Source organism: Lissotriton helveticus, chromosome 3_1 (assembly GCF_964261635.1).
Source record: "Lissotriton helveticus chromosome 3_1, aLisHel1.1, whole genome shotgun sequence".
Classification (NCBI taxonomy): Eukaryota; Metazoa; Chordata; class Amphibia; order Caudata; family Salamandridae; genus Lissotriton; species Lissotriton helveticus.
This window is the reverse complement of record NC_136061.1, coordinates 821,724,215-821,743,861: the sequence shown is the minus strand read 5'-3', so window position 1 is coordinate 821,743,861 and position 19,647 is coordinate 821,724,215. Positions and strand designations below refer to the sequence as shown.

Here is a 19,647-nt window from a genome sequence, read left to right as displayed (position 1 = left end):
TCCACCGCCCTATGCTTACACTCCCACCACAACCTAAACCTATTTTACTGCTTTCACACATTGTTAAAACACCTCCAGTTGAACTCACATCTAAAATTAAGGCAGCCAACCCATTCTGTGCACCATCAAACCATTTTTATTCTTCATACTATCAAACCTCTCGCCAATACATGCAGCATACTTCTAACCCCTACTTCTCCCTTAATTTATGCCTCACATATGGCTTATATGCAATCAGTATTTGATTGTACTGAGAGCTACTCATTTTGAATAAAATGATTTGAGAGCTACTAATATTATTAGTGTTGTATAGTCTCAACTGTGTTATATGAATATTAATTCGACAAAGGAAAAGCTTTCTAATTTAATAAGCTGGGCTGCACACAGGTGAGCTACTCAGGGGTAGCTGGAGAGCCACAGTAGCTCCAGAGATACTGGTTGGAGACCCCTGCGACATCTTCCAAAAGCACTACTCCCAATTACTATTGTGTGCTATCGCAATTCCTCCTTTTTTTCGCCAAGATACTGGAGACATTGGCATTTAATGACCTCACAATTTACATTTCCTCAAGTCATCTTCTTAACCCCCCTCCAATCTGGGTTCCAGATCCTTCACTCATAGCACTTACGCATGTATCCAACCTTATCTTCACTGCCCACCTTAACGGACTCTCTTCTGTCTTTATGCTCCTACATCTGGCTGCAGCTTTTGATTCAGATAACAACCCAACCACATTCTCCTCACTAAACTCCCATCTCAAAACATGGACATTAACGGCTCACCTTGTACTTCTGACCACACTATTTTAGTCACTTAGGAGGTCAAAACATCAATACCTACCCTTTTTCCACTAATCATCCTTCAATTCTCTGTTCTAGGTCCTCTATTTTTCTCACTCTACAGCTCCTTCCTTGGTGACATCTCCTCCTTTGTGTTGTCTTGCAACTATTACACCTATGACACCAAAATCTACTTTCCTCCTTTCACGTGCACCTCTGTCTTGCACCACAAATTGCCTCACAGCCATACGGCAAAGATGGCACAATGGTCTCAAGTGCTGAACTGCTCAAAAACTACAATACTACACATTCGCTTGTCAACTGCAGAGGCCTTTATAGCCCATCCATGGAAAGAAAGGCCTTTATTATCATGATAGTTACTGTTCTATAGTTTCAACTACTAAATATAATATAATAATACTAACTTAACTTAACACAACTGAAACACCAATCAACTCTTTGGGTTTCAGTATACTGGATGGACTATTGTAATAGCCTTCTACTTGGACTCTGTGTTTACTCTTTCCAACTATGGACAATATTAAATTCTTTCCCAACCAAACTCCATACAATGTACCCAGGCATACCCTATTTCAGAATATGTACTATTTAGGTGCTTACAAATAAATAAATGCTATCTGAACTTTCTGTTGAAAAATAACTTTACTTCTACGGGTAAAGCAGATTTTAAAAAACTATATCACGCTAATCCAGCCTTTGCAGTTTTAATACAATGTCTACAATCTGTGGCCACAGAGTTTTGAAAATAAAGACTGAGATTGGAAGATAAAGAACTAGAAAGATCTTAATTTTAGGGATAATAATTCGGAAAAAAGGGGTAAGGAAGAGTGAATACTAAGCATGAGCGTCAAATCCGCTCCGCTCGCGGATTTCGCGGATTTTCGGTAAATCCGCAATCCGCGAACTCCCGCGGATTTACCGAAAATCCGCGAATACGCGAGCGGCGGATTCGGGGGGCAAAAGTTCAAGCCTTCAAGCTTGAAGTTGTAACTATTTTAGGATGGCGCCGGCAAGCTGCCAGCGCCATCCTAAAATAGTTACTAAGTCAGCTAAGTTAGCTTCAACAGGAAGCACTAATAGATAAAATAAAGCAGGTGCTCGAGCACCTGCTTTATTTTATCTATTAGTGCTTCCTGTTGAAGCTAACTTAGTAACTATTTTAGGATGGCGCTGGCAGCTTGCCGGCGCCATCCTAAAATAGTTACAGGATGATGGACAGCAGCTCACTCAAGGGACACCGCAATCGCCGTGCTGTTCCTGTGACCAGGAGCTTCCTTCTCCTTATCTGCTGCTCTGATCGGTCTCTGACCTTTTATACACACAAGAGGCATGGACTCGCATGGAATCCCCGCTCGTTTGGTCCCGCTCACACACTCGCGGTGTGCACCGTCTTCCCGCCATTTACCCACTATGATGGACAGTTGAAGCTCAAATTCAGTGATGCATAAAACAGCCCAAAAACAATCGTGAGCATTGTCGAGGCTGGGCATGTGTGCTTTCTTCCCAAATCTGCAGTCGAAAATCAGCTGTGATGCTGGATAGAGGCCTTGCATCCTTGACTTTCACGAGCGCAATCCCCTGGCTGTTATTATGGCAAGTTAATGTCTAAGTTAGATCAGCTGCCATTCAGGCCAAGAGCTCGGCCATTTTTTCTATAGATCGCCATTGAGTCTGATGTTTACAACACAAAGTGGTTTTCCTTAACCTCCCAACCCCAGCTGTTCGGAGTATGAAATCCACTGGCTTAATAAAAGTACATGGGCTCAGTATCCACCGACAACTGGGCCCATGCGCATCAATAGAGTGGTATGTAGTAAATTGCAGCCCAGCCTTCTGTGAATGAGTAAAACTTAAAAAAGCACCAAAGCACAAACAAAGAGCTGTGCGCTGATTATGACGTTGGTGGAGGCATGTGTACCCACTATGATGGACAGTTGCAGCTCAAATTCAGTGATGCATAAATCAGCCCAAAAACAATCGTGAGCATTGTCGAGGCTGGGCAGGTGTGCTTTCTTCCCAAATCTACCGTCGAAAATCAGCTGTGATGCTGGATAGAGGCCTTTGCATCCTTGACTTTCACGAGCGCAATCCGCAAATCCGCAGATTTTGCGGATCAACAATACGCAAATCCGCAAAATTCGCGGATCGTGGATCCGTGAAATCCGCCCATGCTTAGTGAATACCAAAAAGTGACAAAGAAGGAGCCTGCCTCACCAAGGGAGTGAAATGCTTTGGAGTGAGACTCCTTTAGGAATGTGGGTACAATAATGCTGAATTATTAAAATTAATCTTGGCGCAGACACCCTGAAGATTGAAAATAATATTTTTGATCTTTTCTTACTCTATCAAGACGTGTTTCATTCAAACATTCATGTAAATTAGCAGAAAAGGAAGTGAGCTGGCCAGATATTACTGCCACCCTTGTCTGTCACAAGAATCTGGGAACCTACCCGGCCCTCTTTTATTTGCATCCTTTTCTTACTTGTCTCAGTACTATGCACCTTTCATGACCCCAACCTCACCCCAACAATGGCTCCCTGAGCCTGTCTAAAGCTGCTTAACAAGGTGCAGACACTGTTCTTGGATGACCTCACTGAATTCCGGCTGGTCCATCATTGGCTTACATATACTATTTTGGCTTAGGCACGAAGGAACCAAATTAGCGAAGGAGAAGGGCCCTGGACCCAGGCCTGAGTCGGAGATGAGCCACCATTAGATACTGCAGCAAATTGATTTCCTGCTGGCTGGGCGCGCTCAGTGATTAATGACTAGGCAATTCAGCCATAAAGTAACGGCGGCCTAACAGGCTATTATACGCTGCATACAGGGCCTCCTCCTTCCAATGCCCCCATAAGCTTAAATGTTTAGCTGTTCATCCAGGGAAGGAGTGATACCTGTGTTATGTTGGGAGGCATGGTGATTCCAATTAGGAGGCAAAATTCATCCACTCATATTCCTGTCTTGGAAAGTGCCACATTTACTTGCTACACCTACAGGAAGGTTGCCCGTTCACTGCATAGCTTGCTTGTGATCTCCAGAGCACCTGAAAGTATAGATATGTGGGCGGGGAAGAGAGCAATCTGTCACTGCGGTTGGCAGCAAGGTGAGGTGATTAACATTCCATTAAGCAGGATAGCCGTGCTTCCCCTGCCCAGCCGCGTGATGGATCGAGGAGGCGCGGGATAATCAAGTGACAAGTAATCGCCAGTGCGTTGCATGTATAAATGAACAATCCCCTGACATCCACTGACATAAAACCACGCCAATCTCTTCCATCAGTGAATTAACTCATGCGTGCCTGAAAACTTCTTCCGGATTCATCAATTTGAAGGAGAGCAGAATATGAGGATTGTACAATATGTTTGCATCCGATGCGTTGCCGTTGACAGCAAAGTCAATGAAGGGGACAAATCTTTATCCGGAGCTCATGTTGAAATATCTCATGATGGAGACCCATGTACTGCTTATTTATTAGTGGACTAATTTATTTCTGTTAACTGCCTCCACAGACTTGCTGTAATGTCTGAATGTCATTGCTGAGGTCCAGGGCAGCTGATGACATCTCTGCAGTTTATTACAATCCTTCCTCAATTTTGTCAGTCTCCCTCCCAGATATGTGACATTTTGTTGCAGTTTGAGACTGAAGTAGTTGTCATTATCAAATCAAACGTTTGCACCGTGTTATTCCACCTAGATATCGGGTTTCCTCCCTTAATTGATTTCTCATGAGATTAAGCCATCAATTGTTTTCTCCCTCTTACATTATGCCTCTCTAACAGTGAATACTGGAGTTGTACTATCTTTCCATAACCTATGGATTCAATTGTCTTCTTACACTGATACCGTTTATTCCTACTAGTGAAATACAAATTGGTCTTCTTCCCTTAGTGCTATGGTATCTTTCCGATGACTAGAAATAGAAAAGTAGTCTTTTTTATTAGTTAATTGTACTTAATGTACCTGTATGATCTGAAATGATTGTCCGCACGGAACCGCAGGTTGGAGTTCAGCTCTGACATTAGTTATCTTTAGTCCGTGTACATGAGATGCTTTTTGTGTGGTCCTCTTGCAAGTGAGGATTAAAGTTCTTTTTTCCTATAAGTTGAACATAGTCCTCATGCAAAGTTTGTAATGATCACCTATTTCAAGTATGTGTAAACCTCACATATGCAAGAATAAGGGTGGTTATCTGCCCTTAGGTATTTGGAGGGCTCTTACAGGTGAAGTTGCAGTGATTGTCTCATCTTTGCTTTGGGCTGTCACTGTTCATACAAAGGCTTAAAAAATGGCTTCTATCTGTGGTCCTACTTCCTAAGTTGAGACCAGAGGTGGGGTTAATGATTCTGCTGGTTCCTCTTGTATCCTACTCCCGTTAAAATATGTTCAATGGGCACTGTTGTATACTTCTATGGTTAAAGGTTGGAGTAAAACGTTCTAGTCGCTGCAGTAGTGTCTTTCAAGGTTTGTGGATTGCTTCCACTGTCTACTTGTGTGTCTCCCTACTACTGAAGCATAGAAGTATGGATTTCTTCCACTGGGTGCAGTAGTGTTCTACTACAGCTAAAGGCTGGAGTATTTCCTCCACTGAAGGCTAGAGGGGTTATTCCTCTTGCTGCATGAGGAATCATTCTAATGTAGAAGGGTGGATAAGAGTATCATTCCTATCAATCAATCGACCAATCAATCAATCAGTAACACAAACTTGTGATAAAGTAAAAAAACATCAACACAACCCCTGGGGAATGCACTTAGCACTAATGCAGTGTGCTCAATATAGGTATATATGCCTGGCACCTGCACAATATTCCACAGCACCAATAGCACTCCAGAAGGCAACAGTGTAAAATCTGTCACAGAGCCTTTGATCAATACCTTACATCTCTATCGGTGAGCCAAGGAATTGGCAATGCACAGAAATACTAGGAAAGAACTCAGTACACTGATTACTACAAGGGTGGACTTGTCGTAACAGGGCTAGAAGTACTACCACCAATCATGAGCACTATTATTGTAGTGGACAGCGATGACATGACACACAGTTGCACACATGACTCTTATTGAGCCATAGAGGCAGCAGGCACAGCAACAAGACCACAGAGCATGACTGCAGCAATTAAATAACAAAATACAAAAGAAAACATGTTTGCAGGGCATCATCCTTCTAAATAACCAGTATTACTGTCTGTTGTCGGATGCTGGATTTGAACCTGTTGACTCGCTTTGTATTGCATTTCCCAGTGGTCTCCTGGCTGGTATCCAATAGTGAAAGGTATCACGCTCATGGTGACTGATTCACCCTCCATCCTGCTCATTAGAAGATCACCCATCATCCCTCGTGGCATTAATGGAGGTGACTTAGCTGCTTCCATGAGTATTCTATCTGCAATGAAGAGTGATTTACTATGTGGAGACACGAGTATGAAAAGATCTCTCTCTGCACTCAGAGTCTGCTTGGTGTCATTTTTGAGGGATTGAATATGTAAATGTGTGCAGTGGATGGAAGGGGAGGACATGTAAAGGATCATGCCTGGCTGGTTTAGGTGGTATCAAGAGTTTATATTATATCAGCAGACAGATATTTCCCTGCCTCTGAATATTCTGAGAAATGAAATTGCTAGATTTACTGGATTTGTAATATTTCAGCACAAAATGCCTGTAAAGATGCTTCAGTCAATGCAATGCATGGCATCTAACCTATTGATGGCTGCAGTATAGACCGTGCACTCACCAGCTTGTCTGTACTGTTTATCAATTAGAGCTGACACATAACTCATTTTAAACCATTTTGACATTGTCAGTTGAAAATATCTTTATGCAGTGAAGACGTGGCTTGGAAAAGGAGGATCCAAACCTGGTGTTTTTCATTCTGTAGTCGAATGAAAAACATTCCTGATCATCTAATCCATAGAGGAGCTTTCTTTTTTCATGAAGTTTCACTGAGGTCACTGAAATCAATGCGATCGTGAAATGGGTTTCTTCCATACAAGCCAATCCTGATCACTTACAGCTGGAGCATTTGTATTCCAATTAAGCCATCAATGTTGATTCTACTTTAAACTTTATTTTCAAGTTTGGCCATATATAATACAGTTACACAAATACACAGTTTTACATTCATGAAGTTACAACAGGATATTTGTATACATTGGTAATAATAGTATAAGCTTTACAATTCTACATACCTCTTTCTTGCCGGGGATAGTACCCAGCGGTGAACTTCTGCTGCTGGAACAAAGAGGTGATTGGCATGTCATAAGCCTTAGTCCTGCCAAGGCCAATTCTGCAGAGTTCTGAGTACCATACATTGAGAAATATAAACATGTGCTATTTTACAGCAACCATTTGTTGCTGTAACACTTTTCGCCCTAAGTGGGACAGGTATGCCCAGACGTGGGTCCCGTGCTCTCCATGCCACTGGACTCAGGCTATCCTGGCTGAAGAGGGGTGAAACCCCAAAACCGGTCCTAGGAAGCTTGTTTCCAGTCCAGGGAGGACCTGGCCTGGCAGTTTGGTCTAGACTGTTCCCATTGGGCACAGGGTCAAGACTGATTTGCATGTGGCTGGGTCCAAACTAGGGTGGCATAGTGGGCAAAAGAAAGATGGATTTAACCCAGATCTTTTGACTGGGGGAGAATGTTTGCAGTGTCAGCATTCCGTCCATCATTTGTTTGCTGTAAAATTTTACAGCAGCCGGCAGAAATGAGGGGTGAAGTGGCACATTAAAAATAGAGAACTTGATGATCTTGCAAGAGTATCTATTTAGATAACAGGCTTTCAATACCCGTAAAAACTGAAAGAGACAGTTGACCATCAAGAGATCCTACTGTAGACAGTGAAAACCTCCCAGACCTGGAAGAAGGGCATGGAAATTGAAGGTCAGCATAAAATACATGTGTGGTTTCCATCAAGAGATTTCATAGGGCATAGACAATGACGGCAACCTAGAATTAAAGGCATACACATTTGGTTGAGGTTCCAATTTGATCAGCAACAATGATGACCAACGAAAAATGGAAGAATGTCTTCCATCAAGAAGTATACTCAGGGCAGAGGTGTAAACGAACACACAGACCTGGAGGGATGTTCATACTGGAAAGGTTCACATCAATTCAGAGACAACTAGAGGTAATCATAACTGGAGGTATCTGAGCTCCCCAAATTACCAATCATAGAGTAGCTAAAGAATCCTAATGGGATGAAACTCTGTTGTCCTCCATCAAGTATTTGTGGTTGCCACCAAAATTCTGAACTTTTAGATCTAGAGAAAGATGACTTCTACCAATATATTAAAATCATACAATCGATATTAAAGCCCCGCCAGAAGTGCAGGACTCCACCATCATCAGGAGTTTTAATTTAGGTTAAACATGGCTAGTAAAATAATTCTGAAATGCAACCTGCCATATCAAAATCTCAACACGTTTCATGTTGTGTTTGGTAACCCAAATGTATTCACCAGTTTATTGGAAGTTCCACTCTTGACAGGAGCTTTTGAATACTGCTCGTAAGAGAAAGAATATATCATAGCTAATTTTTCCAGTTGCTCTTTAGATTTGCCCGAGCGCTTTGCTGTCAACTGCTTCTACTCATTCAAAATCAGATGCTGTTTTCAAAGACAGTAGACTCTTCTAATACATCATTGAAATGCATATGTAAATTCCGCGGTAATGGGAAAATCTGATTCCACAGTACACCAATCATAGCCAATAAAGGTGAAGCTACGTGGAATGGAAATCAGGTTGGTTGCTAAAGAGCACCGAAGTTTTGTATTTGACAGGTCAGTAAATATTTCTGAATTACAGGCTTGTGAGCTGAGTTTTATATTATTCTGAACAGAGACTGAGAATGCATACCTCACTCTTGGTATCCTAGTGCTTAATTGTTGAGCCGGTGCCTTTGAATAGTGTGTATTTATGAAAACAAAAGCCAGTCACTCTTCAGTGGCCAAATTCCCTGCATGGAAACCTAGATCATGCCTGACATGCCTTTGCCTTGGGTAGGTCTTCTGGGGCAATCAGATGCGTCAAAGGATCTTTTGTTGTAGACAAATCAGGCTGTTTATGGTTCTTTTTCTTGTCTCGAAGCAGTTTCTTTACACAGTGGAATAACAAATCACAGTGTGCAGTTTACTCTCCCACATGTCAGATTCGTAGACCTGACAGAAATGTCTCACGTGTTCTGTAGGTCGGTAGCCCTCTGTTTTAACTACGTATTGTCAAAAATGTTAAATTATAGCACTCTGTGTGTGAAAAGAGGTTTGACAGTGGTGTAGTTCAAATGGAGAGAGCATAGTTGGTGGTAATAGTCTAATTAGTTCACTCAGAGCTAAATAAGACGCCCGCACCCCGCACGCATTACACACACATGTCCAGGAATGGAAACAGTGACATGGAGGAAGGTGGCCACCCTATTTGCAGATGCGCCCGCCCCTCGCTTTGTTTGTTTGATACGTGTTGTCTGTCACTCTGCCCTAATGGCTTCTGTACCTTTAATCTAATACGCATTTGTCTTTTCTGCTCTCCACAGCCAGGATGTGCGACGCTCACATGCGAGGGCCGAGTGGGGTCGTCACGTCGCCCAATTTCCCGGTGCAGTACGATAACAACGTCCACTGTGTCTGGGTAATCACGGCTCTGAATCCGGCGAAGGTACGTGACAAGAATGCCTCGTTCTTCCCTCCCCGCCTCCTTTCAAAGCACATTTCCAGAAAGGGTTCTTGTTTATGAGATGCAAACGCGACAGTGTTTCAAGTTCCTTATGGGACAGCCGCAACCCCGACCCCAACAAACAATTGCAAGGGTTGATATACAAAGCGCTTGAATCAAAGAAACAGAAGCGGCACAGGGAGGGGGTAAAAGTTTAATGAAAAGGGGCCCGTTAATTATTTTTAATCAAACCCTCTGATATCGCGGTGCGAGTAGTGGCGAAATGCGAACTCGCTTAACAAAGCATTTCATTAAAAGTGGCTTACAGGCGCCGCGCGCGCGGGCCGTGACGGGAATGCGGATGCGGGCCTTTGAGTGATAGCTGGGCCGGGGCCAGCAGGGATTTGCTCTTGAAAACGGAGTGAAAGGCAGGAAGCGACGGCTTTCTGTGGAAGCCCGCTGACGGCGCATCAGTGCAGGCTGACGCCAGTCAGTCCATCACGGGGCCAGGCATATGTAAGCGTAGGCCCGGCCTCCGCGCTCGGGTCTCGCTACGGTGGCCTTGATTGCCAACGCTCATCCGGAACCGATGAATTTTTATTTTTGATCGGCTGCCGCGAGGGACAGTGACATGCCGTCGTGGGGGCCGGCCTGTGTTTTCTAGTGAGGCGTACAACGAAAAGTAGAGCTTTAGCCGGTGATATATTATAGTGCCAGCTCTCCAGACAACTCAAGAATTTAACAAGGGGAGATAACAGTTAGAGCAAACATGTATACATAGCTGCCAAGGTTTCATATCGCCATGTGTGACACTTTCATAATTTCAGTGTTATTATGAGTGACATTTCAACGAATATGAGTGACACTTTCTTGGGCGCAAAATGAATCAATGAAGTCAAGGGAAATTTATAAATATCACAAATTACAACCATTTGCAGAACAAGAAACTGTACTATAACTTATTGCAGACACAGGGTAGAAAGGCACAGGGAACTGAAAGCAAAACGTATGGACACATAAATGGTGCATAAAGGTATAGGTGGATTGGCACTGACCATTAGAAACAAAAGGCAAAAAGACAGAAATTCAAACTTAGAGAACCCAAAAATGGGGTAAAAGGCTTAAAAATGAATATATTGTGATCTTCTTGTGTAATGTAACTTATGCTCAGTGACACTTACCCAAACAATGAATAGTCGATGTAACTGTCCTCCTAGTCACACTTTTCAGTTTATTCACTCGTGCTGCACCACTAGCTGGCTAAGGGGTCCACTTCTGGTGGATGCGATGCCCCCCAGCTGACCTCCACAAACACCACACATGCTTGCCATAGCTGTGGTGTGTCAGTGTTCACTGTTGTCAGCGAGCACAGTTGATTGTGAAAAAGCAAGGAGGACGGGCCCAGCCGTGACGTGCAGCAGTAGCGCGGTCCAAGAGGACTCGAGCGACTTGCCTGGCTGCACTGGACTGTGGAAGAGTAGCCAGGGTGCTGATGTACCAGGCACCACTCCACGGCGTCGGCGGGCCCCATTGACTTCAGTGATGCGCAGTCAGTGTTTCTGGAAGGCCAGAATCATATTATAATACTGACTTCCCCGGCCACGACTCACGCAGTAAACGCATATGAATAGGTTAGTGTAGGCTTTGCTTGATCATCTGCAGCAACCCCGAGCGTCTGCTTCATCATAACACCTGCTACAACCCTGAGTATCTAAATCACGCCTGCTGCAACCCTGAGTGTCTGCATTATGTCTGTTTCAAACCGCATCACGCCATCTGATTTATTATTGAGGCTGCTTAACTTGAGAGGTCCTACAACATTCAGAGGTCACTGTGCCATTTTTTGGAAAGTCTGAAAACAGCCTGGCATTCAAACGCAAAGAAAACAAATACTGCTTTGAAATGCATATGATGTTAAAATCCCTCGTTCTAGTGAGAACTCAGAAGCGTGCGTGTGTTTGCGGTTAAATCTGCCTCACTTCCTGTTTAGTGAATTTGTGCCACTGCATACACAGTGGAAGCAGCAGAATATACCCCCACCTCTCTTTGTAACGCTGGTGGCGGTGAAGGCTGGCGAGGTAGCACTGAAAGTTGGAATGAAAGATGGATGATGCCCCCATCCTCTCTGTACTCTTTGTGCCTGTTAGGGGGCGCGGGCGGCCATGGCGGCGCTTGAGAATGTCTGAGAGCGTCTCATTGTGGCAGCCTGCACTCTCTAATCCCGCGCCGATTTTCTGCACTTTCTAGTCCCGGATGTGACGGCACTACCGCGGCCGGCACATCCGGATTTAATCCCGGCCCTCTGGTGTGCCACACGGTGATTGACAGCTCTGAGCTGCTGCCTGCAGTATCGAGAGAGCAGCCCGGCTCCCCTGCAGACACTGTGAGGAGTCTGAGTAGCCGCGCGCCGCACCATTGGCACTCGGACTCTCTCAGAACAGCAGAGAGAGCCTGGGCACAGGCGCGCCGTTGGTGCGCCTGGCACAGTTCGAAAATGCGTGACAATGCATTTCAGTGCGGTGACGCGGATCACCGCACTGAAATGCGTGAGCGTCACACCTGTTGCGTGACGCTTGGCAGGACTGTGTATATAACCTGTTAATGCTCTCTATTCTATCTGTGGCTAATCAGTTCCTTACTGTCGACGTCTTATGAAAAGACTAAGCATTAGTCCCTCGTCTCTTTTCATGACAATAATATTCACTTGCCTCTCTCCCTGTGTGTGGCCTTCTAGGTCTCCTGGCTTGTTGAGGCTGATCTGTTGCAGTGCTTTTATGATTTATGAGCCTACTGTTAGCGAGATTGAACAGTGAAGTGTGTGGTCTGGTTCAAACACCAGTCATGGAGGCCAGTGGTGGTCATACACGCTTTTAACAACTGGAGGGGCTCGATGTGCTATAGGCGATAACCCTTCTTTGATTACACTTACAATCTCAAAGGAAGGCTGTTAATAAACAATAGGTATAATAGGTATTGTTGCTGAAGTCTATCCTGTCGGTTATGCTCGTCATTCAGCTGTGGATGTTGGTTTTTGTGGCGGAGGTGTCTCTTGAGAGAGAGAGGGTAAGCTGGATGTCTTCTGTGTAGGATACAATGTTCAATCCATGGGCTCCAATGAGGCTGGCTAGGAGGGTCATGTAGGTGTTGAACAGAGTAGGGTAAAGGGATGAACCTTGAAGAACGCCGCAGATGATCTTCTTGGGTTCTGAGGTGAACAATGGCAGGCAGACACTCTGGGCTCTTCCAGTGAGGAAGAAGGCGATCCATTTGAGGGCTTCTCCTTGGATTCCGATGAGATACAGTCTTTTGATAAGGGTGTGGTGGGATACAGTGTTGAATGCTGCTGAGAGGTCAAGGAGGATCAGGGCCTCTGTTTCTCCATGGTCTAGGAGGGTTTGGATATCATCAATGGCAGCAATCAAGGTGGTTTGGTGCTGTGGTTGGTGCGGAATCCAGATTGGGAGGGGTCTATAAAATGGCTGTTCTCCAGGTGTTTTGTGAGTTGGCGGTTGATGGCTTTTTCGGGGACTTTGGTGGGAAGGGGGAGCAGAGGTGGAAGTTTTTGAGAGGTGGGGTGGTAGTTTTGAGTTTGCTGGGTTCAGCGGATGGTTTCTTGAGAAGGTGTTTGACTTATGGGTGTTTCCATTCTTCAGGGAAGGTGGCTGTTGTGATGGGGAGGTTGAAGATGGTAGCAAGCTCGCTACTGATCATCTTGCTCCCAAGGTTGAAGATTTTGTGTAGACAGGTGTATGTGGAGGCTCCTGAATGCATGGCATTCATGATGTCTGTGGTTGTCTGTGTGGGAAGCTGGTCCCAGGTGGTGAGTTGGTGGTTGGGCTTTGTTTTTTGGGAGAGCAAGGTGGCCAACGAGGTCAGAGGAGGTGTCCTGGGATTCAAAGTTCTTGAAGATGATGGATATCTTGCCGTGGAAGAAGTCTGCTAGGGTGTCGCAAAGTTCCTGGGAAGAGGTGATGATGTTTTTGGTGACTGAGGGGTTGAAGAACTCTCTGACAGTGTTGAAGAGTTCTTTGCTGTGGTTGGAGCTGGCTCCGATGAGGTCAGCCATGGCATTTTTTTCCATCAGGAGTTGGAGGTAGAGATTGAGGGCTGTCTTGAAAGTGACTCTGTCTGCGGATTCCTGTGTGTGCCATTTTCCTTCTAGTTGCATGCAGTGGTCTTTTTCTAGATGCTTACAGTTGTGAGTGCATCAGAGTGTCCTGCTCTAACCGTACTCAGCGTATAGCACAGTGATCTGGGACCCTGTTTGTAAGAATCAAATTACAGATGTTTTAATGTTGAACAGAGTTGAGGCTGTGGTACTGCCTTATTGACCTGGCGACATTGCTTACCAAGTGTGCTATCACCATGAAGGGGCAAGTCGGTGAAAGCCCCGTCTGTATATGCCTGGCATGTGGAGGTGGTATGCTGGGGGGTGCTGCTTTTAGACATGAGGAAGCCCGGGGCCTACGGAATACCCCAATACCAATGGAATGGGACATTCTAATGAAGGCATTTAAGGCCCTGTTCCTACAATAACTGATGTTTAATGGGACCATTATTGCTTATTGTCAACTTTCACTCTACAGCTGATTAAGGTCTATGGGTATGTGTCAAGTAGTGCTTAGCCAATTCCAACTCATAAACTTGTTGCCCCTGACATCAGGTAGACACAGTAACAGGATGCATACATACGTGTTTTGCATGGGGTCGACAATGGTCCTAAAACTTTTCTTTAGGAAAAAATAAATTTAACATATAGTCAGATTTTAAGCAATTTAGGAGCATACATCATATTAGCTCGCGGTAATCAAAACCTCTGAGTTAAAAATGTGCAACAACCAATCATTTACTTAATGGCCTGCTGGCAGTCTCCAGACCAGACTGCCAGCAGACCATTAAGTTGCCGCATTGAATGCCTTGGAATAGATTCAATCTATTTACACTGCCCTAATAACCCGGATAAGTGTTATAAATATCCCACCCTCTGATAATGTAACATATCATTAGTTACACCTATTGACAAGCCTTTTGCTTCTAGATGAGGACTTATGCCTCCACCTCCATCATGGACCAGTAAGAGGACCCCAGCGCACCGCAGTACATTGCAGGTGTGTAACACAGATACCACACATCACCAATTGGTTGCCCATCCCTGTCCTGAGGAAGACCCTTAGGCTGAGGCCCAAATATACCCTCTGTGCCTTAAATCAGGTTGAAACGTCGACACCCACACATTGAGGCCTGGACCACACTAAATGCCCCAACCCCACCGAGTTAAGTGATGATACATCTCTAAAATATTGTAAAATATGCTGAATAGAGTTTGTGGACTTTAGACCTACTTTGGCGAAGCCCATTCAGATTGATATCTTCTAATCAGTCCTACATTGAATTGTTTTAATTACCCCTTTTTGAACACTTTGGGAACCCTTTACCCTTTCCTTATCCAACCCTCTTCACGAGAGCACCTTATTTTGCACGTTCCATTGTAGCAGTCTTTTCTTGTCTCCAGCACTGTTGTCGCTAATACAGTAACATTCTACTGTCAGCTTAATATATGAATTAATAAATATATTGCTGCATTGTAAATGATTGGTTGTTGCACATTTTTAACGCAGAGGTTTTGATTACAGCGAGCTAACATGATGTATCTCCTAAATTGCTTAAAAGGATGACTATATGTTAAATTTTCTTTTTCCTAAATAAACGTTTTAGGACGATTGTTTTCCGTACCAATTGATACTCAGGTCCAAGACTACTATTGGGTTACCCCATTTTTGTAATGGTTACATGGGGTACAGCCAGACAATGGAGGGATGGAGTAGTTTAGTTGTTAGGTAGATCTGTTTTTTTCCACCACCACTTAAATGCGAATTCATTTATCAATTGTCACTGTCCGATGATACATGTCTTTTAAGCTATAGACTGTTATATTATGTACAATATTGCATATGATCCGCAGTTTAGACTATATGTAAAATGTAGGACATTGATTACAATGCACTTGGAAAAATTGCACTATATGGATCCATGATCCTGTGATCTTGGGAACAATAATAAAACGTAATAATAAAATATGTTTAAAAAAAAAAACGATCAGCAAACCCGTGCACTCTGTTAAGTCATTCCTTACACCACTTGGGTAGCTAACTTCATGACCTAAACTCCCACACCTCCTTTAATACTCCATTTTCTTAGTAAACTATCCCATGTTTCTCATCACATTGACCTGTATTGTGTGCATCTATCCATCTTTGTATTTCTTGGACTCCATCTCAGACTTAAAAACATTCTGATGTCTGCAAGGGTTTTCTGCTTAGTCTGTGGGTGCATCATTTGAATTTCATGTGCTGTATTGGAGGTAATACATTGTTTTCCCATGACAGAAAAGTTGAAGGCCCATAAAATGTTTCTGAAACTGAGGAATTTCCTAGCAACCCCAGGTTCTACTGTGTGACCGGTTTCATATTGAGAGCATTCAGGCCACCAGGATTGTGGAAAAATACCTTTAGCACCTACATTGTAGTGAAATATAGAGACATAATTGTGTTTAATCCTGAAATGTAAGTTCCTGTTGATGCTGAGAGTCTGACTGTGTCGAAATAAAAATCAGTTTTGGGTCATAATGGACCTGAGGCACAAAACAATAATGTGATACGCCCAAAAGTGCACTATTTAATAATGTAGTGAAACTGTAACTGTTTATTGAGAAGGTGTTCTGGGGCCACCCACTATAACGCTGTACCCTTACTTCCTTAAAGTTGCTATCTTTGTACACATTATAATCAAGGACGATGGACTAAGGGCTTTTATAAGGTCCAGCATACATGCCCAATCAAGATCAAAGCAAACAAGGGAATGCAGTTCCTAACGGTGGGACATGGGAGTGATGTCCCAGTGAGACAGTATTTTGTTGTCTATGAAGGGTGGGAAAGGGGAATCCCTCCTTTCGGAATTAGGGCCCTCACACACCAAGCCAGCTGGGTGTCATGCTTCATCATAGGGCATGCTCCTCGTCAGGTCAGTGCTGCAATACCTGCAGGGTACCCTAAGAGTGGCTCTTTGGCGGAGATCTTTTATTCCTTGCCTTTTTGTGCTGTGGGTGTGAGGAGCCTAAAAGTGTAGATGTGTTGGAGGTGAAGGTCAGTAAACCGTTCAAATTAAAACAGGAATTGAAAGCTGTTAGAAATGTGGGTCTCTAGTTGGCAGAGGTAGGTACCTTTGACCAAATAGGGACACTTGCTTCTTGTCAGGGTAAGGGGAAAACACACTCTAGGTAACCCCTGCTCACGCCCTGGGTAGCTTGGCACAAGCAGACAGGCTTATCCTCAAGTCAATGTGTAAAGTATTTGTACTAACACTCACAGTAACACAGTGATAACATCACAGATGGACACCACACAGGTTTAGAAAAATAAAGTATGTTTATCTAAATTTCACAAGACCAGAACGGCAAAAATCCAACATACACAATGAAAATTATTCTTTGAAATGTTCTTTGGAAGGTTAATATAAAAAGCAAACTGGTAGTTTCTGTATTCCTTGTAATAATCAAATAAAATATCACCAATTAGTTCTCCTGAGCACCTGCATGCGGCGCTCTTGTGGTTGCGGGACTTCCCCCCCCATGGGCCTGCTAGCTCCGCGATCAGTGATGGCAAAAGTATGCCCCCAAATGCTGTCTCCGGCGCCAGCCACAAAGGAATTATGCCTGGAAATGCATCCAACAAGCAATTTCATGAAGATCGGCCCCGGTACTGCAGCTATCAGATGTGCGAGTACGGGCCTTGAATTACACCAGGAGGGGGGTCCGCTGTCTACAGGCAGGCTGACACAGTCCCCAACAGGCTGGTTAATTTAAAAACAGTCAACTGCTCCCACAGTTCTGCTGGCCCTCAACCCACCCACGACAGGTTAAAAATGGACAGTTTGGTTCATAGACTCAGATCGCTGATTCGAGCCTTACCTGCGGAGGTGGTTTTTTCACTGCTGCCTGCGCCTCTGGTTGGTCACGGACGTGAGCCCTCTTCTTGCAGACGCTGCATGGGAGGAACGGAGCAGCCTTCCCGGACTCAAGCGCAGCTCCACTCTCTGGCTCAGCACTGACGTCCTGCTGGGCGGCTCCCTCTTCGGCGGCGGAGCGTTTTGGAGGAATCCTGTTTACCAGGCAACGCCTCGCTGCCGGGGATCACAGCACAGCTTTCCTTCTCCTCGCAGAGCTCTTGCTAAATACTCAGGCCAGCTGGGATACGCATGTAGCACTTTGGAGATCACGCTGTCGGCCCCACGAAGGTCAACGTACCAGGACTGTATGCAAATAAACGCACAAACACACCATTGCGTTCGCTGGTTTCACGAACCTCTCAGTGCAGACAGGACCGTGTGAAGACGCAGGCACACAGCGTCGGTGCTGGGAATAATCACGACTTCCAAATATCACTGCAGGCTTCACGAAGATCACCAGCTGGATGCAAATACACGCATACAGCTTCACAGAGGCGATCTTGGGAAACTTTGATGTTCCTGAGTTCCCACAACAGGAGGCCAGCTCTCCTCAGGCCCTTGGAGATTTCCTTTAAGTAGAGGACACAGCACACAGCAAAGTCCTTGTCCTTCCCTTGACAAAATAGCAACTGCAAGTCAGCCCCAGAACACATATAAAGGGCATCCTCCTTCCCAGTTCCTCGAGCTCTTCTCCTTGGTGAAGGTTCTTCTTATTTCCAGGATGATCTAAAGTACAGGGGTATCAGCTCTAATATTTATACCCCAAAAGGCTTTTTGTTCTCTATGTGTAAGGGGTCCTGGACCCAGTCCAAACCAGATCTGGGTAACCTCTGCCAGTGCACAACTTCTTCCTTTGTCAGTGTGGCCAGGGTCTTCAGACATATCGCAGGAGGTGGAGCCAGGCCTTAGTGGAAGGGAGGCACAGCCCTAGTCAGGTACAGGGCTACTCCTCCCACCACTCCAAATGCAGATCGGCCTATTCAGCCCAGGGCAGACTCACCCAGACTCCTGGATCCACCCCAGCCCCTGTCACTCCACAGTCAGGCAGTCAATCCACAACCAGGCAGAGGCACACAGGAAGGTTGGACAAGAAATCAGCAACTTTCTAAAAGTGCTATTTTCAAACAGAATTTAGAAACCATCCCTCCTAAAAGATGTGTTATTAAATCCTGAGTTCAGGGATACCAGACTCCAATTTTCTATCTTACTGCTATGGGAAGATATGCTGGTAAATATGTTACAGAGCATTCCTCATTCTGCCCTATGGTCAAGATAACCTTTCAATATGGAAAAACGAAATTGCCAGTATTTCACTATCAGGACAAGTTACACACACCAGTACATGTCCTACCTTTCAAATACACTGCACCCTGCCCAGGGGGGTACCTTGGGCCTTCTCCAGGGGGGCCCTATGTGTAAGAAAAGGAAAGGGTAAGGCTTGGAAAGTAGGTGCCTGGTCAAGTAAAAATGGCAGTTAGCAAACTGCGCACAGGCACTGCGGTGGCAGGCCTGAGACATCTCTTTGGGGCTACTCCGTGCTGCAGGCCCACTAGTAGCATTTGATTTACCAGCCCTGGCACATATAGTGCACTTTACTAAGGACCTACTGGTAAACAAATATGCCAATCAGGGAGAACCAGTCACAATATCAATTTATACAGAGAGCACTTGCAATTTGACACTGATCAGCAGTGGCAAAGTCCCCAAAGCATCTAAGCCAGCAAAAACGAAATCCAGCACAGCATCAAAAACACAGGGGGTAGAGGCAAAAAGTCAGGGAAAACCATGCCAAGGATGCCAGGTCTAACAGAAGGTCAGGCAGAACAATTTTAATGACCCTGTCTTCCAACCTGGTTAAAAATTGGAGGACGATTACCTGAAGTAATGTTTCAGGATGTTGCGCTCAGTCTGGTGTGGTCGACATGTTTCTTGCCTATTAGTCAAGATGATTAGGCGGCAATTCTTCAGGACCTATTATGTGAATTTCTATCTACACTACATATGTGGTATTCTGGTGTACTAACCTCGATATACCGCAATTGACACCTAAAGGTGAATTACCTGTAGATGTAGTTGCCAACCTAATCAAAAACAAACAGTAATGTTAAACAGTAGTAGTAATCATGTCTATTGGTCATCAAACATCCACTTTCACCTGCAAATCACATCATGTCAAAGCAGGCGAACCACGTTGTGC

General features: G+C 44.6%; 1 protein-coding gene across 1 annotated transcript in view; it reads left to right on the top strand.

The window, feature by feature from the left end:
• The window catches only part of CSMD2 (CUB and Sushi multiple domains 2), a 607,842-nt gene that overhangs the window by 28,218 nt on the left and 559,977 nt on the right, over window positions 1-19,647 (top strand). The window contains exon 5 of the mRNA XM_078683053.1: window positions 9,328-9,449. Coding sequence (XP_078539179.1) covers window positions 9,328-9,449 — 122 coding nt within the window. The remainder of the gene's footprint in view (window positions 1-9,327; window positions 9,450-19,647) is intronic.